The 18,472-nt window shown below is 38.2% G+C and overlaps 1 protein-coding gene and 1 pseudogene across 1 annotated transcript in view; one reads left to right on the plus strand and one right to left on the minus strand.

Annotated features, from left to right (window-relative positions):
• The window catches only part of LOC144578691 (uncharacterized), a 101,031-nt gene that overhangs the window by 65,042 nt on the left and 17,517 nt on the right, over nucleotides 1-18,472 (plus strand). The window contains exon 3 of the mRNA XM_078345860.1: nucleotides 18,286-18,461. Within this exon, the coding sequence (XP_078201986.1) occupies nucleotides 18,286-18,373 (88 nt within the window). The 3' untranslated portion in view covers nucleotides 18,374-18,461. The remainder of the gene's footprint in view (nucleotides 1-18,285; nucleotides 18,462-18,472) is intronic.
• Nucleotides 14,108-15,051, minus strand: LOC118154854 (large ribosomal subunit protein eL15 pseudogene; annotated as a pseudogene).

The following is an 18,472-nucleotide window of genomic DNA, read 5'->3' on the forward strand; positions in this document are numbered from 1 at the left end:
TTGGGGTCTGTTTGCTATTGATTCTCTAGTTGTTTTAGTTGTAACATTAGCATGTCAATTTGAGATCTTCTGGCTTTTTGATGTAGGTATTTGGTGCTGTAAATTTCTGTATTAACACTGCTTTAGCTATGTTCCACAGATTCTGATACATTATCTCTTTGTTCTCATTAGTTTCAAAAAAATGTTTTGATTTCTGCCTTAATTTCATTATTTACTGAGGAGTCATTCAGGAGCAGATTGTTCAATTTCCATATAGTTGTGTGGTTTTAAGTGAGTTTCTTAATCTTGAGTTTTAATTTTATTGTACTGTGGTCTGAGAGACTGTTTGCAATAATTTTAGTTCTTTTGCATTTGCTGAGGAGTGTTTTACTTCCAATTATGTGATCAATTTTAGAGTAGATGCCATGTGGTGCTGAGAGGAATGCATATACTATCATTTTTGGGTGGGAAGTTCTGTAGGTATCTATCAGGTCCACTTGATCCAGAGCTGAGTTCAAGTCCTGAATATCTTTGTTAATTTTTTGTCTCAATGATCTGCCTAATATTGACAGTGGGGTGTTAAAGTCTCCCCTTATTACTGTGTGTGTGAGTCTGAGTCTCATTGTAGGTGTCTAAGAACTTATTTTATGAATTTGAGTGCTCCTGTGTTGGTGTACATATAGTTAGGATAGTCAGCTCTTCTTGTTGAATTGAACCCTTTACCATTAAGTAATGCCCTCCTTTGTCTCCTTTGATCTTTGTTGGTTTAAAGTCTGTTTTGTCAGAAACTAAGATTGTGATCCCTGCTTTTTTCTGCTTTCTATTTGCTTGGTAAATTTCTCTCCATCTCTTTTTTTTAAGCCTATGGGTGTCTTTGCACATAAGATGGGTCTCTTGAATACAGCACAATGATGGGTCTTGACTCTTTATCCAGCTTGCCATTCTGTGTCTTTTAATTGGGACATTTATCCCACTTACATTGAAGGTTAGTCTTTTTATGTCTAAATTTTATCCTGTCATCATAATGCTAGCTGGTTATTTTACAGACTTGTTATTATAGTTGCTTCATAGTGTCATTGATCTGTATACTTCAGTACACAGTGCAACACTAGTCATAATAGCAAAGGCACGAAAGCAACCTAGATGCCCATCAATGGTAGACTGGATAAAGAAAATGTGGTACATATACACCATGGAATACTATGCAGCCATATAAAAGAATTAGATCATATCCTTTGCGGCAACATGGATGGAACTAGAGTCCATTTTTCTTTTTTTTTTGAGATGGAGTTTTGCTCTTGTTACCCAGGCTGGAGTGAAATGGCATGATCTTGGCTCACCGCAACCTCTGCCTCCTGGGATCAGGCAATTCTCCTGCCTCAGCCTCCTGAGTAGCTGGGATTACAGGCACATGCCACCATGCCCAGCTAATTTTTTGTATTTTTAGTAGAGACGGGGTTTCACCATGTTGACCAGGATGGTCTTGATCTCTTGACCTCATGATCCACTTGCCTTGGCCTCCCAAAGTGCTGGGATTACAGGTGTGAGCCACTGTGCCCGACCTAGAGTCCATTTTTCTAAGCAAAATAACACAGGAACAGAAAAACAAATACTGAATGTTCTTACTTATAAGTAGGACCTAACAATGAGAACACATAGACACAAATTGGGGAACAATAGACACTAGGGATTACTTAAGGGTTGGTGAGGAGAGAAGGGAGAAGATTAAAAAAAACTACCTATTGAGCACTACCCATATTACCTGGGGGACAAAATAATCTGTACATCAAACCCCCAAGACATGTAGTTTACCTATGCAACAAATGCGTGCATGTACCCCTGAACCTAAAATAAATGTTTAAAAAAAAAGAGGAATGGAGTAAGATGATAAAATAGAAAGCTCCACCTATTCTCTCCCCACCCCTCAAAAGGATACTAATGAAACAACTACCTCCACACAAAACAAATCACCTTGTAAGAACCAAAAATCAGGTGAGAACTCATAATACCTGACTTTAACATCATACTACTGAAAGAGACACTGAAGATGTTTAAAAAAAATCTGGAATCAGGGACACTACCAATTTCTTATTCCCTGGCAGTGTAGCATGGTAAGTGTTTCTATGCTTTCGGAAGTGTGAGAGCCAGCAACTGTGAGATATTAAACTCAGTGCTGCCCCTGTTATATCAGGAAGCAAAGCCAGACCAAACTCAGCTGATGCCCACACATAGAGGGTGCATTTAAACCAGCCCTATCTGGAGAGGAACTTCCCATTCCAGCATTCAGAACTTGAGTTCCCACAAGCCTTGACGTCATGGACTAAAGTGCTCTGGGTTATCAAATAAACTTAAAACATAGTCTAGGCCACAAGGACTGCAACTTGTAAGCAGTCCTAGGACTGAACTGAGCCCAGAGACAATGCACTGAGGGAGGATTTAACCTACCGAGACACCAGCTGGGGTGGCTAAAAGAGTACTAATATCATCCCTCCCCTAACCCTAGGTTGCTCACCTCATGACTCAAAAAGAGACCCCTTCCTTCTGTTTGAGGAGAGGAGAAGACAAGAAATACCTAAGATCAGAGCAGAACTGAAGGAGATTGAGATACAAAAAAGCCTTCAAAAAAATCAGTATATCCACGATCTGGCTTTTTGAAAAGATCAACAAAATAGATAGACTGCTAGCAAGATTAATACAAAAGAAAAGAGAGAAGAATCAAACAGCTACAATAAAAAACAATAAAGGGAATATAACCACCAATTCCACAGAAACACAAACTGCCATCAGAGATTACTACAAACAACTCTATGCACATAAACCAGTACACCTGGAAGAAATGGATAAATTCTTGGACACTTGCACCCTCCCAAGGCTAAACAGGAAGAAGTTGAAACCCTGATGGACCAATAACAAGAGCTGAAATTGAGGCAGTAATTAATAGCCTACCAACCAAAAAAAGCCCAGCCGGTGGGTTCACAGCCAAATTCTACCAGACATACAAAGAGGAGCTGGTACCACTCCTTCTGAAACCATTCCAAACAATCCAAAAAGAGGGAATCCTTCCCAAATCATTTTATGAGACCAACATCATCCTGATACCAAAACCTGGCAGAGACTCAACAAAAAAAAAGAAAACTTCAGGCTAATATACATGATGAACATAGATGCAAAAATCTTCAATAAAATACTGGCAAACCGATTGCAACAGCACACCAAAAAGCTTATCCATCACAATCAAGTAGGCTTCATCCCGGGGATGCAAGGCTGGTTTATATGCAAGTCTATAAATGTACTCCACCACATAAACAGAACCAAAGATAAAAACTATGTGATGATCTCAATAGATGCAGGGAAGGCCTTGACAAAATTCAACAGCCCTTTATGCTAAAAACTCTCAATAAACTAGGTATCAATGGAATATATCTCACAATACTAAAAGCTATTCATGACAAACACAGAGCCAATATCATACTGAATGGGTAAAAACTGGAAGCATTCCCTTTGAAATCTGGTCCTAGACAAGGATGCCCTCTCTCACCACTCCTATTCATAGTATTGGAAATTCTAGCCAGAGGAATCAGGCAAGACAAAGAAATAAAGGGTATTCAATTAGGAAAATAGGAAGTCAAATTGTCTCTATTTGCAGATGACGTGATTGTATATTTAGAAGACCCCATCGTCTCAGCTCAAAATCTCCTGAAACTGATAAGCAACTTCAGCAAAGTCTCAGGATACGAAATCAATGTGCAAAAATCACAAGCATTCCTATACACCAATAACAGACTTAAAGAGAGCCAAATCTGGAATGAACTGCCATTCACAATTTCTACAAAGAGAACAAAATATCTACAAATACAACTAATAAAGGATGTAAAGGACTTCTTCAAGGAGAACTACAAACCACTGCTCAAGGAAATAAGAGAGGACACAAACAGATGAAAAAATTCCATGCTCATGGTTAGGAAGAATCAATATAATGAAAATGGCCATACTGCCCAAAGTAATTTATAGATTCAATGCTATTCCCATCAAGCTATCAATGACCTTCTTTACAGAACTGGAAAAAACACTTTACACTTCATATGGAACCAAAAGAGAGCACATAGCCAAGACAAGCCTAAGCAAAAAGAACAAAGCTGGAGGCATCACACTACCTGACTTCAAACTATACTATAAGGCTACAGTAATCAAAACAGCATGGTACTGGTACCAAAACAGAGATATAGATCAATGGAACAGAACAGAGGCCTCAGAGGCAACACCACACATGTACAACAATCTGATCTTTGACAAACCTGACAAAAACAAGCAATGGGGAAAGGATTCCCTGTTTAATAAATGGTGGTGGGATGACTGGGTAGCCATGTGCAGAAAAAAGAAACTGGACCCCTTCCTGACACCTTACACTAAAGTTAACTCCACATGGATTAAAGACTTAAACATAAGACCTAACACCATAAAAACCCAAGAAGAAAACTTAGGCAAAACCATTCAGGACATAGGCATAGGCAAGGACTTAATGACTAAAACACCAAAAGCATTGTCAACAAAAGCCAAAATAGACCAATGGGATCTAATTAAACTCCAGAGCTTCTGTACAGCAAAAGAAACAATCATTAGATTGAACAAGCAACCAACAGAATGGGAAAAAATTTTTGCAATCCACCCATCTGACAAAGGGCTAATATCCAGAATCTACAAAGAACTAAAACAGATTTACAAGAAAAAAACAAACAAACCCATTCAAGAGTGGGTGAAGGATATGAACAGACACTTTTCAAAAGAAGACATATATGAGGCCAACAAACATATGAAAAAATATTCATCATCACTGGTCATTAAAGATATGCAAATCAAAACCACAATGAGATGCCATCTCACTCCAGTTAGAATGGTAATCATCAAAAAATCTGGAGACAACAGATACTGGAGAGGATGTGGGGAAACAGGAACACTTTTACACTGTTGGTGGGAGTGTAAATTAGTTCAGTCATTGTGGAAGACAGTGTGGCAATTCCTCAAGGACCTAGAAATAGAAATTCCATTTGACCCAGCAATCCCATTACTGGGTATATATCCAAAGGATTATAAATCATTCTGTTATAAATATACATAAACATGTATGTTCACTGAGGCAGTGTTTATAATAGCAAATACCTAGAACCAACCAAAATGTCCATCGATGATAGACTGGACAAGGAAAATGTGGTACATATACACTATGGAATACTATGCAGCCATAAAATATGATGAGTTCGTGTCCTTTGTAGGGACATGGATGAAACTGAAAACCATCGATCTCAGCAAACAGACACAAGAACAGAAAATCAAACACTGCATGTTCTCACTCATAGGCAGGTGTTGAACAATGAGAACTCATGGGTACAGGGAGGGGAGCATCACACACTGGGATCTGTTGGGGGGAATAGGGGAGGCACAGTGAGGAGTAAGGAGGTTGGGGAGGGATAACATAGGGAGAAATGATGGGGTGATGAGGTTATGGAGGCAGCAAACCACATTGCCATGTATGTATCTATGCAATAATCCTGCATGATCTGCACATATACTCCAGAACCTAAAGGGCAATAAAATATATATTTAAAAAAACAACAAAAGGAAGGAAGAAGAAGAGAAGGCCACAAAACAACCAAAAAATAAATAACAAAATGATAGGAATAACTCTTTCCTACAAGAAGCACACTTCACCTATAAAGACGCACATTGATTGAAAATAAAGGGATGGAAAATATTTCATGCCAATGGAAGCCAAAAAAAGCAGGAGTTATTATACTTATACAAAATAGATTTCAAGACAAAAACTATAAAAGGGACAAGGTTACTATAGAATGATAAAGGGGTTAATTCAGCCAGAATATTAAACAATTTTAAATATATATGCACTCAACACTGGAGCATTCAGATATATAAAGCAAATATTATCAGAGCTAAAGAAGGAGACAGACTGTAATACAATAATAGCTGGAGACTTCCACACCCCACTTTCAACATTGGACAGATCTTCCAGAGAGATAATCAGCAAAGAAACATTAGACTTAATTTGTCCTCTAGACCAAACGGATCTCATAGATGTTTACAGAACATTTCATCCAAGAACTGCAGAATACAGATTCTTTTCCTCAGCACGTGGATCATTCTCAAAGAGAGACCATATGTTAGGTCACAAACCAAGTCTCAAAACAGTCATAAAAATTGAAATAATATCAAGCATCCTCTCTGACCATAATAAAACTAGAAATCAATAACAAGAGGAATTTAGGAAACTATTCAAATACATGGAAATTAAATATTCTCCTGAATGACCAGTGGGTAAATAAAAATATTAAGAAAAAATTGAATTTTTGAAACAAATATTAACAGAAACATGACTTACAAAAACCTATGGAATATAGCAAAAACTGAACTATAAGAGAAGTTTATAGCGATAAGTGTACATCAACAAAGAAAAACTTCAAATAAACAGCCTGATCATGCATCTTAAAGAACAAGAAAATGAAACCCAAAATTAATAGAATAAAAGAAATAATAAAGATCAGAGCAGAAATAAGTGAAATAGAAGTGAAGAAAATACAAAACATCAGTGAAACAAAAAGGTATTTTTGAAAAGTTAAACAAAATTGACAGATCTTTAGCCAGACTAACAAATGAGAGACAAGATCCAAACAATTAAAATCAGAGATGAAAAAGACATTAAAAATGATATTACAGAAATTAAAAGGATCATTAGTGGCTACTATGAGCAACTATATGCCAATAAATTGGAAAATTTAGAAAAAGATGGACAAATTCCTGGACACATGCAACTTACCAAGATTGAACCATGAAGAAATCCAAAACCTGAATAGACCAATAACAAGCAATGAGATTGAAGCCATGATAAAAAGTCTTCCAATAAAGAAAAGCCTGGCCTAATGGCTTCACTGCTGAATTCTACCAACATTTAAAGAACTAGTACCAATCATACTCAAACTATTCCAAAAAAAAAAAAAAAAAAAAAGGAGGCAGAGGAAATACTTCAAACTTATTTACAAGACCAGTATTACTCTGATACCGAAACAAGAAAGAGACACAGCAAACGACGATAACAACCAAACAAAAAAACTGCAGATCAATATATCTGATAAATACTGATGCAAACATCCTCAACAAAATATTAGGAAAACAAATTAAACAATACAAAAGATCATTTATCATGACCAAGTAGGACTTATCCCAGTAATGCAAGGATGTTTCAAGGTATGCAAATCAATTAATGTGATACATGATATCAATAGAATGGACAAAAACCATATGTTCATTTCATTTGATAAAAAGACATTTGATAAAATTCAACATCCCTTCATGATGAAATCCCTCAAGAAACTGGGTATAGAAGGAACATACCTCATCATAATAAAAGCTATATATGACAGATCAACAGCTAGTATCCTATTGAATGGGGATACTGAAAGCCTTTTCTCTAAGATCTAGAACATGACAAGGATGCCCATTTTCATCACTGTTATTCAATATAATACTGGAAGTCCTAGCTAGAGTGATCAGGTAAGAGAAAGATATAAAGGGCATCCAAATTGGAAAGGAAAACATCAAATTATCCTTGTTTGCAGATGATGTTATCTTATATTTGGAACAACCAAAAGACTCCACCACAAAATGACTAGAATTGATAAACAAATTTAATAAAGTTGTAGGACACAAAATCAACATACAAAGGTCAGTAGCATGGCTATATGCCAACTGAACAAATTGAAAAATAAAATTTAAAAAGCAGTTCCATTTACAATAGCCACAAGTAAAACTAAATACCCAGGAATCAACTTAACCAAACAGATAAAAAATCTCTATAATGAAAACTGAAACACTGAAGAAAAAAATTGAAGAGGACACCAAAAATGGAAAGATATTCCATGGTTCATGGATTGGAACTATCACTATTGTTAAAATGTCCATACTATCCAAAGCAATCTAAAGATACAATGCAATACCTATAAAAATACCAATAACACTCTTCACAGAAATAGAAAAACCAACCCTAAAAACCAATCCCAAATTTATATGGAACCTCAAAGAGCCAGAATTACCAAAGCTGTCCTCAGCAAAAAGGAAAAAACTGGAGGAATCCCAGTACTTGACTTGAAATTATACTACAGAGATATAGTAACCAAAACAGCATGGTACTGGCATAAAAACAGACACATAGACCAGTGGAACAGAATAGAGAACCCAGAAACAAAACAATATACCTACAGTTAACTCCTTTTCAACAAAGGTGCCAAGAACACACACTGGGGAAAAGATAGTCTCTTCAACAAATGGTGCTGGGAAAACTGGATATCCATATACAGAAGAATAAAACAAGACCCCTATATCTTGGCATATAGAAAAACCAAATCAAAATGGATTAGACTTAAATCTAAGACCACAAACTGTGAAACTAGTACAAGAAAACATTGGGGAGACTCTCCAGGACTTCAGTCTAGAAAAGCATTTCTTGAGTCAAACAAGCAAATGCAACCAAAGCAAAAAAGAACACATGGGATCATAGCAAGTTAAAAAGCTTCTGTACAGCAAAGGAAATGATAAACGAATTGAAGAGACAACCCACAGAATGAGAGAAAATATTTGCAAACTACCCATATGACAAGGGAATACAGACCAGAATATGTCAGAAGCTCAAACAATTCAATTGGGGGGAAGAAATCTAATAATCCAATTTAAAAATGGGTAAAAGATTTGAATGCACCTTTCTCAAAAGAATACAGACACACAGCAAACAGACATATGAAAAGGTGCTCAAAATCATTAAACATCAGAGAAACGAAAATAAAAGCTATGATGAGATGTGATCTCACCCAAATTAAAATGGCTTATATCCAAAAGACAGGCAATAAAAAATCCTGGCGAGGATGTGGAGAAAAGGGAACACTCATACACTGTTGATCCGAATGTAAAGTAGTACAGCTACTATGGAGAACAGTTTGGAGATTCCTGAAAAAACTAAAAGTAGAGCTGGCATAAAATCCAGCAATCCCACCGCTGAGGATACCCTAAAGAAAGGAAATCAATATAGTGAAGCTATATTTGCACTCCCATGTTTGTTGTAGCACTATTCACAATAGCAAAGATTTGGAATGTCCAAATCTTGCTAAATGTCCATCAGCAGATGACTGGATAAAGAGAATGTGGTCCTTATATTATTACACCATAAAAAATAATGAGATTCAATCTTTGCAACAACATGAATGGAACTGGAGATCATTATGTTAGGCAGATAAGCCACATAGGCAAATTTTTCTTTTTCGGTGGTAAAAACTACTTAGAGTTAAAGAAAATGTTTTAAAAACTTGCAATTTGAAAGATTTTTTTGTGTGTTTTTTTGTGGTCACAAAGGATACTAGAAAGCTCCAATATGTAGTAACAGGAAGGCAGGCAGTCTAATTATGGGAAATAAAGGAGGAGTTCACACTCTCACTGGGCAGGTGCTAGTACATGGATACACGAATCTAGTGATTGAGGTTGTTTTACCAGAAGATCATAGGTATGCATGTGGTGCCTTCTTTTCTATTTTCTGCTTTCTGTCTCTGGTCATTTTCCTCAGCTCTCTTCTCATTTTCTGTTCTTCACTGTGCCCACCTTATCTCATAGGGCTTTGAGAGCAGGTTGTTGATGGTTTTTGTTTTTGATAACTCCCTGCTAAGGCCTTGATCCTGAACTCTGTGATCCAATTCAGTTTTAAAAGATTTAGACATTTGGGCATTAGGGCCCTAGTACAAGTAATACAATATTAACCTGTTTCTTATATCTAATAATCCTTGCTGTATATGGCAGCTCTATTGGAAACTTCAGGTGGAAGGGATGAGTGACAGAGCAGGATTTTGGCAGTCCTGGGTCTTCTTGTAAAAATATTCCCTTATACCGTAGCAATTTCATAGCAAGTCCTCACAGGAATCAGAGAAGAATCAAGTTTCCAGAGCTTGGGCAATAAAGTCAGTCCTGTAGTGCCGGGGATTAGCTCCTTAAATCCCTCATGCCTAAATTCAAGATTGTTAAGAGATCTGAACTGGTCTAAGATGGTGGTTAATGGTTAGGTGGGAACAAGAGGAATGATTCAGGGCATTATAGAAATAAGCATAATCATTAAAAATCAAGTTGTTTGTTCTTCTGTGTTTGAACTCAGAAAGTCTGAAGAAGCAGTATGGCCTTAGTGGGAAAGAACTGGATTTTGGAATCAGGTTTGAATTTCTGTCATGCATTAAATAGTTAAATCTAAGTCAGTCCTTCCCTCCCCTGCCTTCCTTCCTTCCCTCCTTCCTTCCTTCCTTTTTACCCTCCCTCCCTCCCTGCCTTCCTCCTTCCTTCCCTCTTGCTTTCTTGCTTTTTCTTATTCTTTCTTTCTCTAGAGACAGGGTCTCATTCTGTTGTCCAGGATGGAATACAGTGGTGCAATATTGAACTCCTGGGCTCAAGTGATCCTCCTGCCTCAGCCCTCAAGTATCTGGGATTATAAGCACACACTATCATGCCTAGTTAATTTAATTCACTATGTTGCCATGCTGGTCTCAAACTCCCAGCCTCAAGCAATCCTCCCACCTCGGCCTCCCAAAGTGCTAGAATTATAGGCATGAGCCACTGCAACTGGCAAAGCAAGGTGTTATAACTTTGGAAAGATGTTTTCTCATTCATACTACTTTATCTTCTTTATTAAAACATGTGAATTGATGAAATCATATACATGTAGCTGTCAGTACCAAGTAGGTCACCTAAATCTTACCGTTTATTATTTTCTCATCAGCACCGGCAGTCTCATCTAGTATATGGATGTTATACAAAGTGAACATGCATTTACAATAGAAAACTCAACCGTGGCTGGGTGCAGTGGCACATGCCTGTAATCCCAGCCCTTTGGGAGGCCAAGGTGAGTGGATCATTTGAGGTCAGGAGTTCGAGACGAGCCTGATCAACATGGTGAAACCCTGTCTCTACTAAAAATACAAAAGAAATTAGCCAGGTAGGGTGGTGCATGCCTGTAGTTGCAGCCACTTAGGAGGCTAAGGCAGAAGAATAGTTTGAACCCAGGAGGCAGAGGTTGCAGTGAGCTGAGATCACACTACTGTACTCCTGCCTGGGCAACAGAGCAAGACTCTGTCAAAAAAAAAAAAAAAAATAAGAAAAAAGAAAAAGAAAAAGAAAGAAAGCCAGCTAGGTCGCTCAACTCTTTCCTGAATTTCACTTTCCTTTCTTTAAACTTGATCACAGCTTTACATCCCAGTCTTAAAAGCTCACAGAGCACTGATTTTTTTCTAATTCCACAAAAGTTTCTAGACTCTCTGCTTCAGTCTCTGTCATATGAGAGAGAATACTCATTTTTTTATGTCTAATTTTATTTCTTTATTCCAGCTGAAATTATTAAATTCTGTGATGTAGAACTTTGGGGTTTCAACTACCCAGATTATATTCAGAAGAGAATTTTCACCACCTAAAAAGAGGGACTGGATTCTACTATGTGTGAATTTTGGAGACTAAACTCAGTTTTATTATGAGAATTTTGAGCCTACCCATAGTAATGGTGGGGAAGGGGGATAAAGTATATTACACAGCATTGAAGCTACAAAATGATCTGACTGGACTCCATGTACTTGCCCAGTGCCCCAGATCACCAAATCACCACCTCTCAATATCCATCAAAATCTCACTTTCTAGAAACACTTATTGCCTGCTTTAAGGATAATTTGTTCAGCTTGTTTCTCTAGATCAGCAATGCTTAAAATATTTGAAGCAATAAATCCCTTTAAACAATGGCTGAAAGCTACAGAAGGCAGAAGTTCTGTAAACTTGTACGTATGATATTTTTCTTTTTCTTTTTACTTTTTTGACCCAGAGTCTGACTCTGTCACCTAGGCGAGAGTGCAGTGGCATAATCTTGGCTCACTGTACCCTCTGCCTCCTGGGTTCAAGCAATTCTCCTGCCTTAGCCTCCCGAGTAGCTGGGATTACAGGCACCTGCCACCACACTCAGCTAATATTTGTATTTTTAACAGAGATGGGGTTTTGTGATGGTGGCTAGGCATATTTCTCAGTCACTGTAATTCATTGCTCTGAAAATTTAATTGCGCCACAAAGTTGGAACAGAAAAGTGTTGCCCAGAAAAGATAGTATATCCTATTCTTACTTTTCATCTAAGGAAAATAAAATACTTGCTAGAAAAAAATCCGAAAAGTCAAACAAAATTAAAAGTAGAATTTGATTCTGAAAAGTGGAAAAGTTTTTGGCAAGATGAAGGAGGTTGTTGTTGGCCTGTACAGAAAGTTGGAAATTGTATAACAATCTTGAATATGGAAATGTGCATGACTTTGACCCAAATACTTTTTAAATTTTCATGTCAATGTCTGAAATCTTTTAGAAAGGTCTGTGGTATTCACGTCTCTCTTGCCAGACAAGGACAGGCTTATTTCTAGACACTTGAGTTCCCTCAAGATTCTTCAGGTTGAATTTACACTGCATCATTTCATTTGTCCTGATCTCTGAGGTCAGCTTTGTCTGTGTCTGAGTTGTTGATGCTATCTTAGCAGTGGAAGGAAGTCTTAATTGGTTTTCCAAATTGTAAGCAAATAATCTGAGCAGAGTATTGTTTTTCAATGTTTGTCTTTAAATTTCTGCCTATAATCAAACCTCAAATGCTTTATTAATTCTCCTTCATTTACAGAAGCACTTCTAGCTTCAGAGAGTTATCTTAGTTAATTTTGTTTTCTATGTTTAACTTTATCTTCCAGAATTGCAAAAAAAAAAAAAAATAGCTAAGCCAAAAGTTTTTGCCTTATTTATTTGTTTTTAACTATCATCTATATGGTGATATAGATGCCTTCATTGGAAAGTTTACTCTTGCCTATAGCCAAAAGTATTAGTGAGAAAACCCAATCATAAATGGATATCTTGTGTCAGATTATACGGAACAAGCTTTCTTTTCTCTCCCAAAGATCTGAATTTTCCTCTTGATTCTTCAATCAATCCTTTTAAGACTTGTCTTCAAAAAAAAAAAACTAGCGTACTTCTGCTTAGTAGATAATATTTTAATTTTGCTCTCATTTCTTCATAAAATCATTTGAAAATGAGGTGGATGAAGCCCTGACTCTAATGAAATTGAGGACTTCTAAGTAGATGATGACAAAATTTCTTCCAAGTTGGTTGGCAGACTCTGTGACTGAAAAGCATACTGATGAAGACAGCAATGAGTCATTATGACATACGGAGCCTCTTTGTTCATCAAAGCAGCAACTCAGATGTGTTACCAAGTCCTGCAAGGGCTCCATCTGTGAGCAGAATATCAAGGTTATCCTTATGGGGAGGTTTTCGTGCAAAGAAACTTGCCACCATTTTGAAGACAGTGAGAGCATTTGAAATTTCAAAACAGGGCTCAGGAAAAAGGAATTGTTTTTTGAAGTATAGGCCTGATCCCAGCAGGTGAAAATCAGTTGTGAACTACAGTGAGAAATGTAGTGGTTGCATCCAGTTGCACACTGAAAGGAATGATGAATAGCTGCCAATTCTTCTATGAAAGTGCTCAAAATATGAGAAGAATGTGGAGCTAGATCATGTCACTTGAATAACACACTGCTTCAGATTCTTTTCTGTTTCAAGTCTTACATATGCTCAATGATTTCCAAGGCACATGGATTAACCAAGGCTTGTCCAGTTGTGTGTGGTAATGTGATAAGCAACCTTATCCAATATTTCAAAACAAAGTTTAATGTTTGGGAAAAATGCAAGATTTAATAGAATACCAAGACTTTCCCTCCCCCCCCCCAAGAAAATCCTCTGTCGAATATATTTGCATCATGTAAAGTCTTCCTTCAGGATTGTTAGTACCAACAAATTTGATTATTAAAGTCAAATCAAAGAGTATATTAGTATTACTATGCTTCTTGAATATTTTCCAGTTTAACCAGACAACACATAAACATAGAAAGTTTCTCATAATCATGAATGTGAGTCAATGGCCACAACGGCATGTTCTGTAGGAAATAATGAGACATCATTACATGAGTTAAAATCCTGAGGATGTACAATAGTATCTCATGCCATCCCACATTTACTTAAATGAGATAATATCTCAACGCATGGATTGACATTAAAATGTATGTTTATTGAAGGCGTGTGTGTGTGTGTGTGTGTGTGTGTATGCGCGCCAATTCTGCTAATTCATAGAATTCTTGGAAGCTATACGTAAGGGGCTATATGAAGACCCTTGGGCTAAATTCTTTACAGTCTTCTTCTGGATTAAGTCAGGTCAGCAGCAAATTATGCTCTTAACCCATTTTAAATGGGCTCTCCATAGAACTGCTTCTTTTTTTTTTTTTTGACTGTCCTAAATTGTTTATTAGGTATTAATTTTACACACTTTACTTATATTAGTGGTAATGGTGGAGCTGGAGAGTATTGCGCTTTCTCCAAGCTGCCCGACGAGAACCACCAGTAGTGATGGAACTTATGGCCCTTTCCAAGGCCACAGCTCTTTTGGACTGCAGATGTCAGCCCACGCATCTCCCTGTGTTTGTGGACTGGTTTGGTGATCCACTGGGTGTCAGGATTTCTTCTGATAGCTTTATGGAATGGATCAATGAGAATAAACTAAAAAAATTTGTATGTGGAATCTTCGCCAACCCAGTAAGAATTCAGGACTCTTAGAGCCCCACAGTGGCATCCAGCTCACTCCTCTGCAACAGACTGAAGGCTTCGAGCAAACTTCAGCTGGTTAACACCATGATGGACAGGCTTGCTGTAAGTTGTACCCTTAGGAACTGGGCGTTTTCGGCCACCATGGCGAACACGAATCCTATATATAACGTAACCTTGCTTGGCCTTGTAGCCCAGTCAGCGTGCTTTATCAGGCCGGTTGGGGCAGGGAGCCCTGTGGAGAGCAGAGAGCTGACGGTACTGCCAGCAGCGGACCCTCAGAAGAAAGCACATGACATCAGATTGCTTCTTTCCCTACAGCTCCTGGATGTACTTGTATGCACCCATCTTGGCTTACCTGATGGCTGCTACCAGACGGAAAGGGAAGAGCTGTACTCCCCAGAACTGCTTTTAATGAATGGTGATGTCTCCAATTTATAGTGAGAATCATTGTAAGAAACAGTTTCATAGAGCTTGTTGCTATGTTAACTAATAGATTATTATGAAAGATATTTTTATTACATTATACAGTTTTCTTTGCGTGTCTCTCATAGCCATGGGAAAAGTTCATTTTTGTCTTATGGACACCTTGAAACACAAAGTGAATCATGTTTCTCTCCACAGGGGTTGCCATAAGATTTAGAACCATATTTGTGGTTCACCAAAAATATTGAGTCAATATTTTTGAGATCTTGATCTAAGTCCGTTCAAGCTGCTATTTTAAAGCTGCCAGCTGTTTTCTGCTTCATTTTAGAGGAGGGCTATTTTCTACATTACAAGAAATATTTTCATTTATCTTTTGCAAAGGTAAAACCAAAAATTTTATTTCGGAATGGAAAACTTTGGACAATATGGGAGCTAAATTTCTATAAATATTAATATGAAACGTTGCCTTTCTTTAGGGGACTCATGTCTGCGCAGATTATTATGCCATTGTCTGGAAGAAGGGCTTGAGACTGAGGGTGAGGGAAAAGTGATGTTCTCCCCTTTTTATTGGATCCCAGGGAGGGCTGAGGTCCTTGACTTTCAAAAGGGAGGGGAATCAGAGAAAGAAAAATTCCTCTGTAAGAAGCAAACTGGAGCCTGCCACTAGACTGAGTTTGAGGAAAAGGAGAGAGAGTTGGGGCGAGAGACTATGGAGGTCCACAGTTTGGATATGAAAATGGTCAGTGCCTCTAGAATCCGTTTGGCCTACAACTCCAAACTCCATAGTTGAGCCTACAGATTCTAGAGGAACTGACCATTTTCATATCCAATTTAGAATTTTCCTTTTCTGTGTGGCAACTTCTTTGTGATAGTTCCCTCACTTTTAGTAAAGTCTTACACATCACAGAAACTGACCTGAAGTGTGGAATAGCACAATGTTTGGAGTGAAGGAATGTGGGAATGTAGCAGCAGTCAGGACAAAGCTGGATCTGAGATCATCAGAAGTGAGTTGCCCAAAGTGAGATAGCAAGCTGAGGAGGGAAGCAGCCCCTGATATAGAACTGTGGCAGATGGAGGCTTTCCGCAGAGCTCCGGAAACACTCAGAGACAGGAACCTGGTGGAAGTCTGGATTGCCTTTGGTCCCCTGGAATGGATCCTTGGACTCTTGCTTTGCATATTAAAGAACCGTGAAACACAAGCGCTGAAGTAACTGGGACTTTTAGGTTACACGAGTGTACAATTTTGTGGTATACACTTAATTTACATCTTTAATCCTGGTTCCATCTTATTTTCTCATCCTTATTTTTTTTCATCACTCATTCCTATAAATTTATGTATATGCAATGGTTGAACTAATTTACACTCCCACCAGCAGTGTAAAAGTGTTCCTATTTCTCCACATCCTCTCCAGCATCTGTTGTCAATTCCTCAAGGACCTAGAAATAGAAATTCCATTTGACCCAGCATCCCATTACTTGATATATATCTAAAGGACTATAAATCATTCTACTATAAGGACACATGCACATGAATGTTCATTGCAGCACAGTTTACAATAGTAAAGACCTGGAACCAACCCAAATGCCCATCGATGATAGACTGGACAGGGAAAATGTGGCACATATACACCATGGAATATTATGCAGCCATCAAAAACGATGAGTTTGTATCCTTTGTAGGGACATGGATGAACCTGGAGAACATCATTCTCAGCAAACTGACACAAGAACAGAAAATGAAATACTGCATGTTCTCACTCATAGGCAGGTGTTGAACAATGAGAACACATGGACACAGGGAGGGGAGCACTACACACTGGGGTCTGTAGAGGGGAATAGGGGAGGGACAGCAGAGGGTGGGGAGTTGGGGAGAGATAGCATGGGGAGAAATGCCAGATATAGGTGAAGGGGAGGAAGGCAGCAAATCACACTGTCACACGTGTACCTATACAACTATCTTGCATGTTCTTCACATGTACCCCAAAATCTAAAATGCAATAAAAAATTTATGTATGTGCTTATTTAATTTTTGAAAAATGTGAAACTATGAGGCTTGGGGGTAACACAAGGGGCAGATGTTTTTGGCTAGAACTCATGGCCACAAAGACAGCAGACCTGTTACCACCCTGTGCTGAGGCATTTTGGGCTGGACAGATCCAGACTGCTCCAAGGAGGGACAACAACACCTATTGCTCTTAGTTATTTTTTTGGAATGAGCACAAAAATGCCCTCATCAGCAAGAAGACTTCTTATTATCAAGCTGCCAGAACTTAGGTGGCTGCTGTTTGCAGCAATCCTGGGAAAATAGCTCCATACCACCTGGAGACTTTGAGGCCAATAGGAAATTGAAGTTCTTGCTGCTAGGGGAAGGATTGGATGCAAGTTTCTTGGTAGGAGTAGGAGTGGGGCCAGTTCCATTGGGTAATCCAGGATGAGCACTTGGATTTAAAAAAAAATTAATCCTGCTTATTACTCCATTACATCTTTGGAAATTATCTTAAGAAAGCAGGATAGAAATAATTAAAAACAAAATAAGAAATGGCATAATGACCATGACAATCTCTTATATGGTTTAGATTTGTGTCCCCACCAAATTTCATGTAGAATTGTAATCCCCAGTGTTGGAGATGGGGCCTGCTGGAAGGTGACTGGCTTATGGGGGCGGATTTTCCCCTTTGGTGCTGATAGAGTTCTTACGAGATCTGGTTAGTTAAAAGTATATGGCATCTCCTCCTATCTCTCTCTTCTTTCTGCCCTGGCCATGTCAGATATGCTTGTTTTCCCTTTGCCTTCTACCATGATTGTAAGTTTTCTGAGGCCTCCCCAGCCATGTTTCCTATACAGCCTGTGAAACTGGAAGTCAATTAAATCTCTTTTCTTTATAAATTACGTAGTCTCAAGCATTTCTCTATAGCAGTTCAAGAACAAACTAATACAATCTCCTTCCCCTTGTCTCCCAGGAAACCCCAAATTATGTCACCCATAGAATATTGTCTTCAAAATAATTCTCTCTAGAGGATAGAGACAACACTCCATAATTCAAAACATATTGGACTTCTCTTTGGAAGCCACCTTCAAAACCATTTATCACCACAGGAAAAAAAAACTCCATCATTACCTTATGGCAACTAGACATTCTGTATCAGTCCTCTAATCTTTATTCCGCCTTTTCTTTTTTTCTGTTGAATGTAGCCCCTCCCACCTCTGTCCCTTCCTCAGCCTTTACACAAGGAGTAGTTATATCCCCCGAGAGGCCATGCTGAGGCTGCTACTGGCATGAAGCTAGAGATGCTGGAACACAGGGCTGTGAGGCCAGACAGGCTAAGAGTCAAGGAAACTGCAGCAACCCTGAGAGGAGGCTGACGGTGGTAAGTTAATT

The sequence above is a fragment of the Callithrix jacchus genome, chromosome 1 (assembly GCF_049354715.1).
Source record: "Callithrix jacchus isolate 240 chromosome 1, calJac240_pri, whole genome shotgun sequence".
Lineage (NCBI taxonomy): Eukaryota > Metazoa > Chordata > Mammalia > Primates > Cebidae > Callithrix > Callithrix jacchus.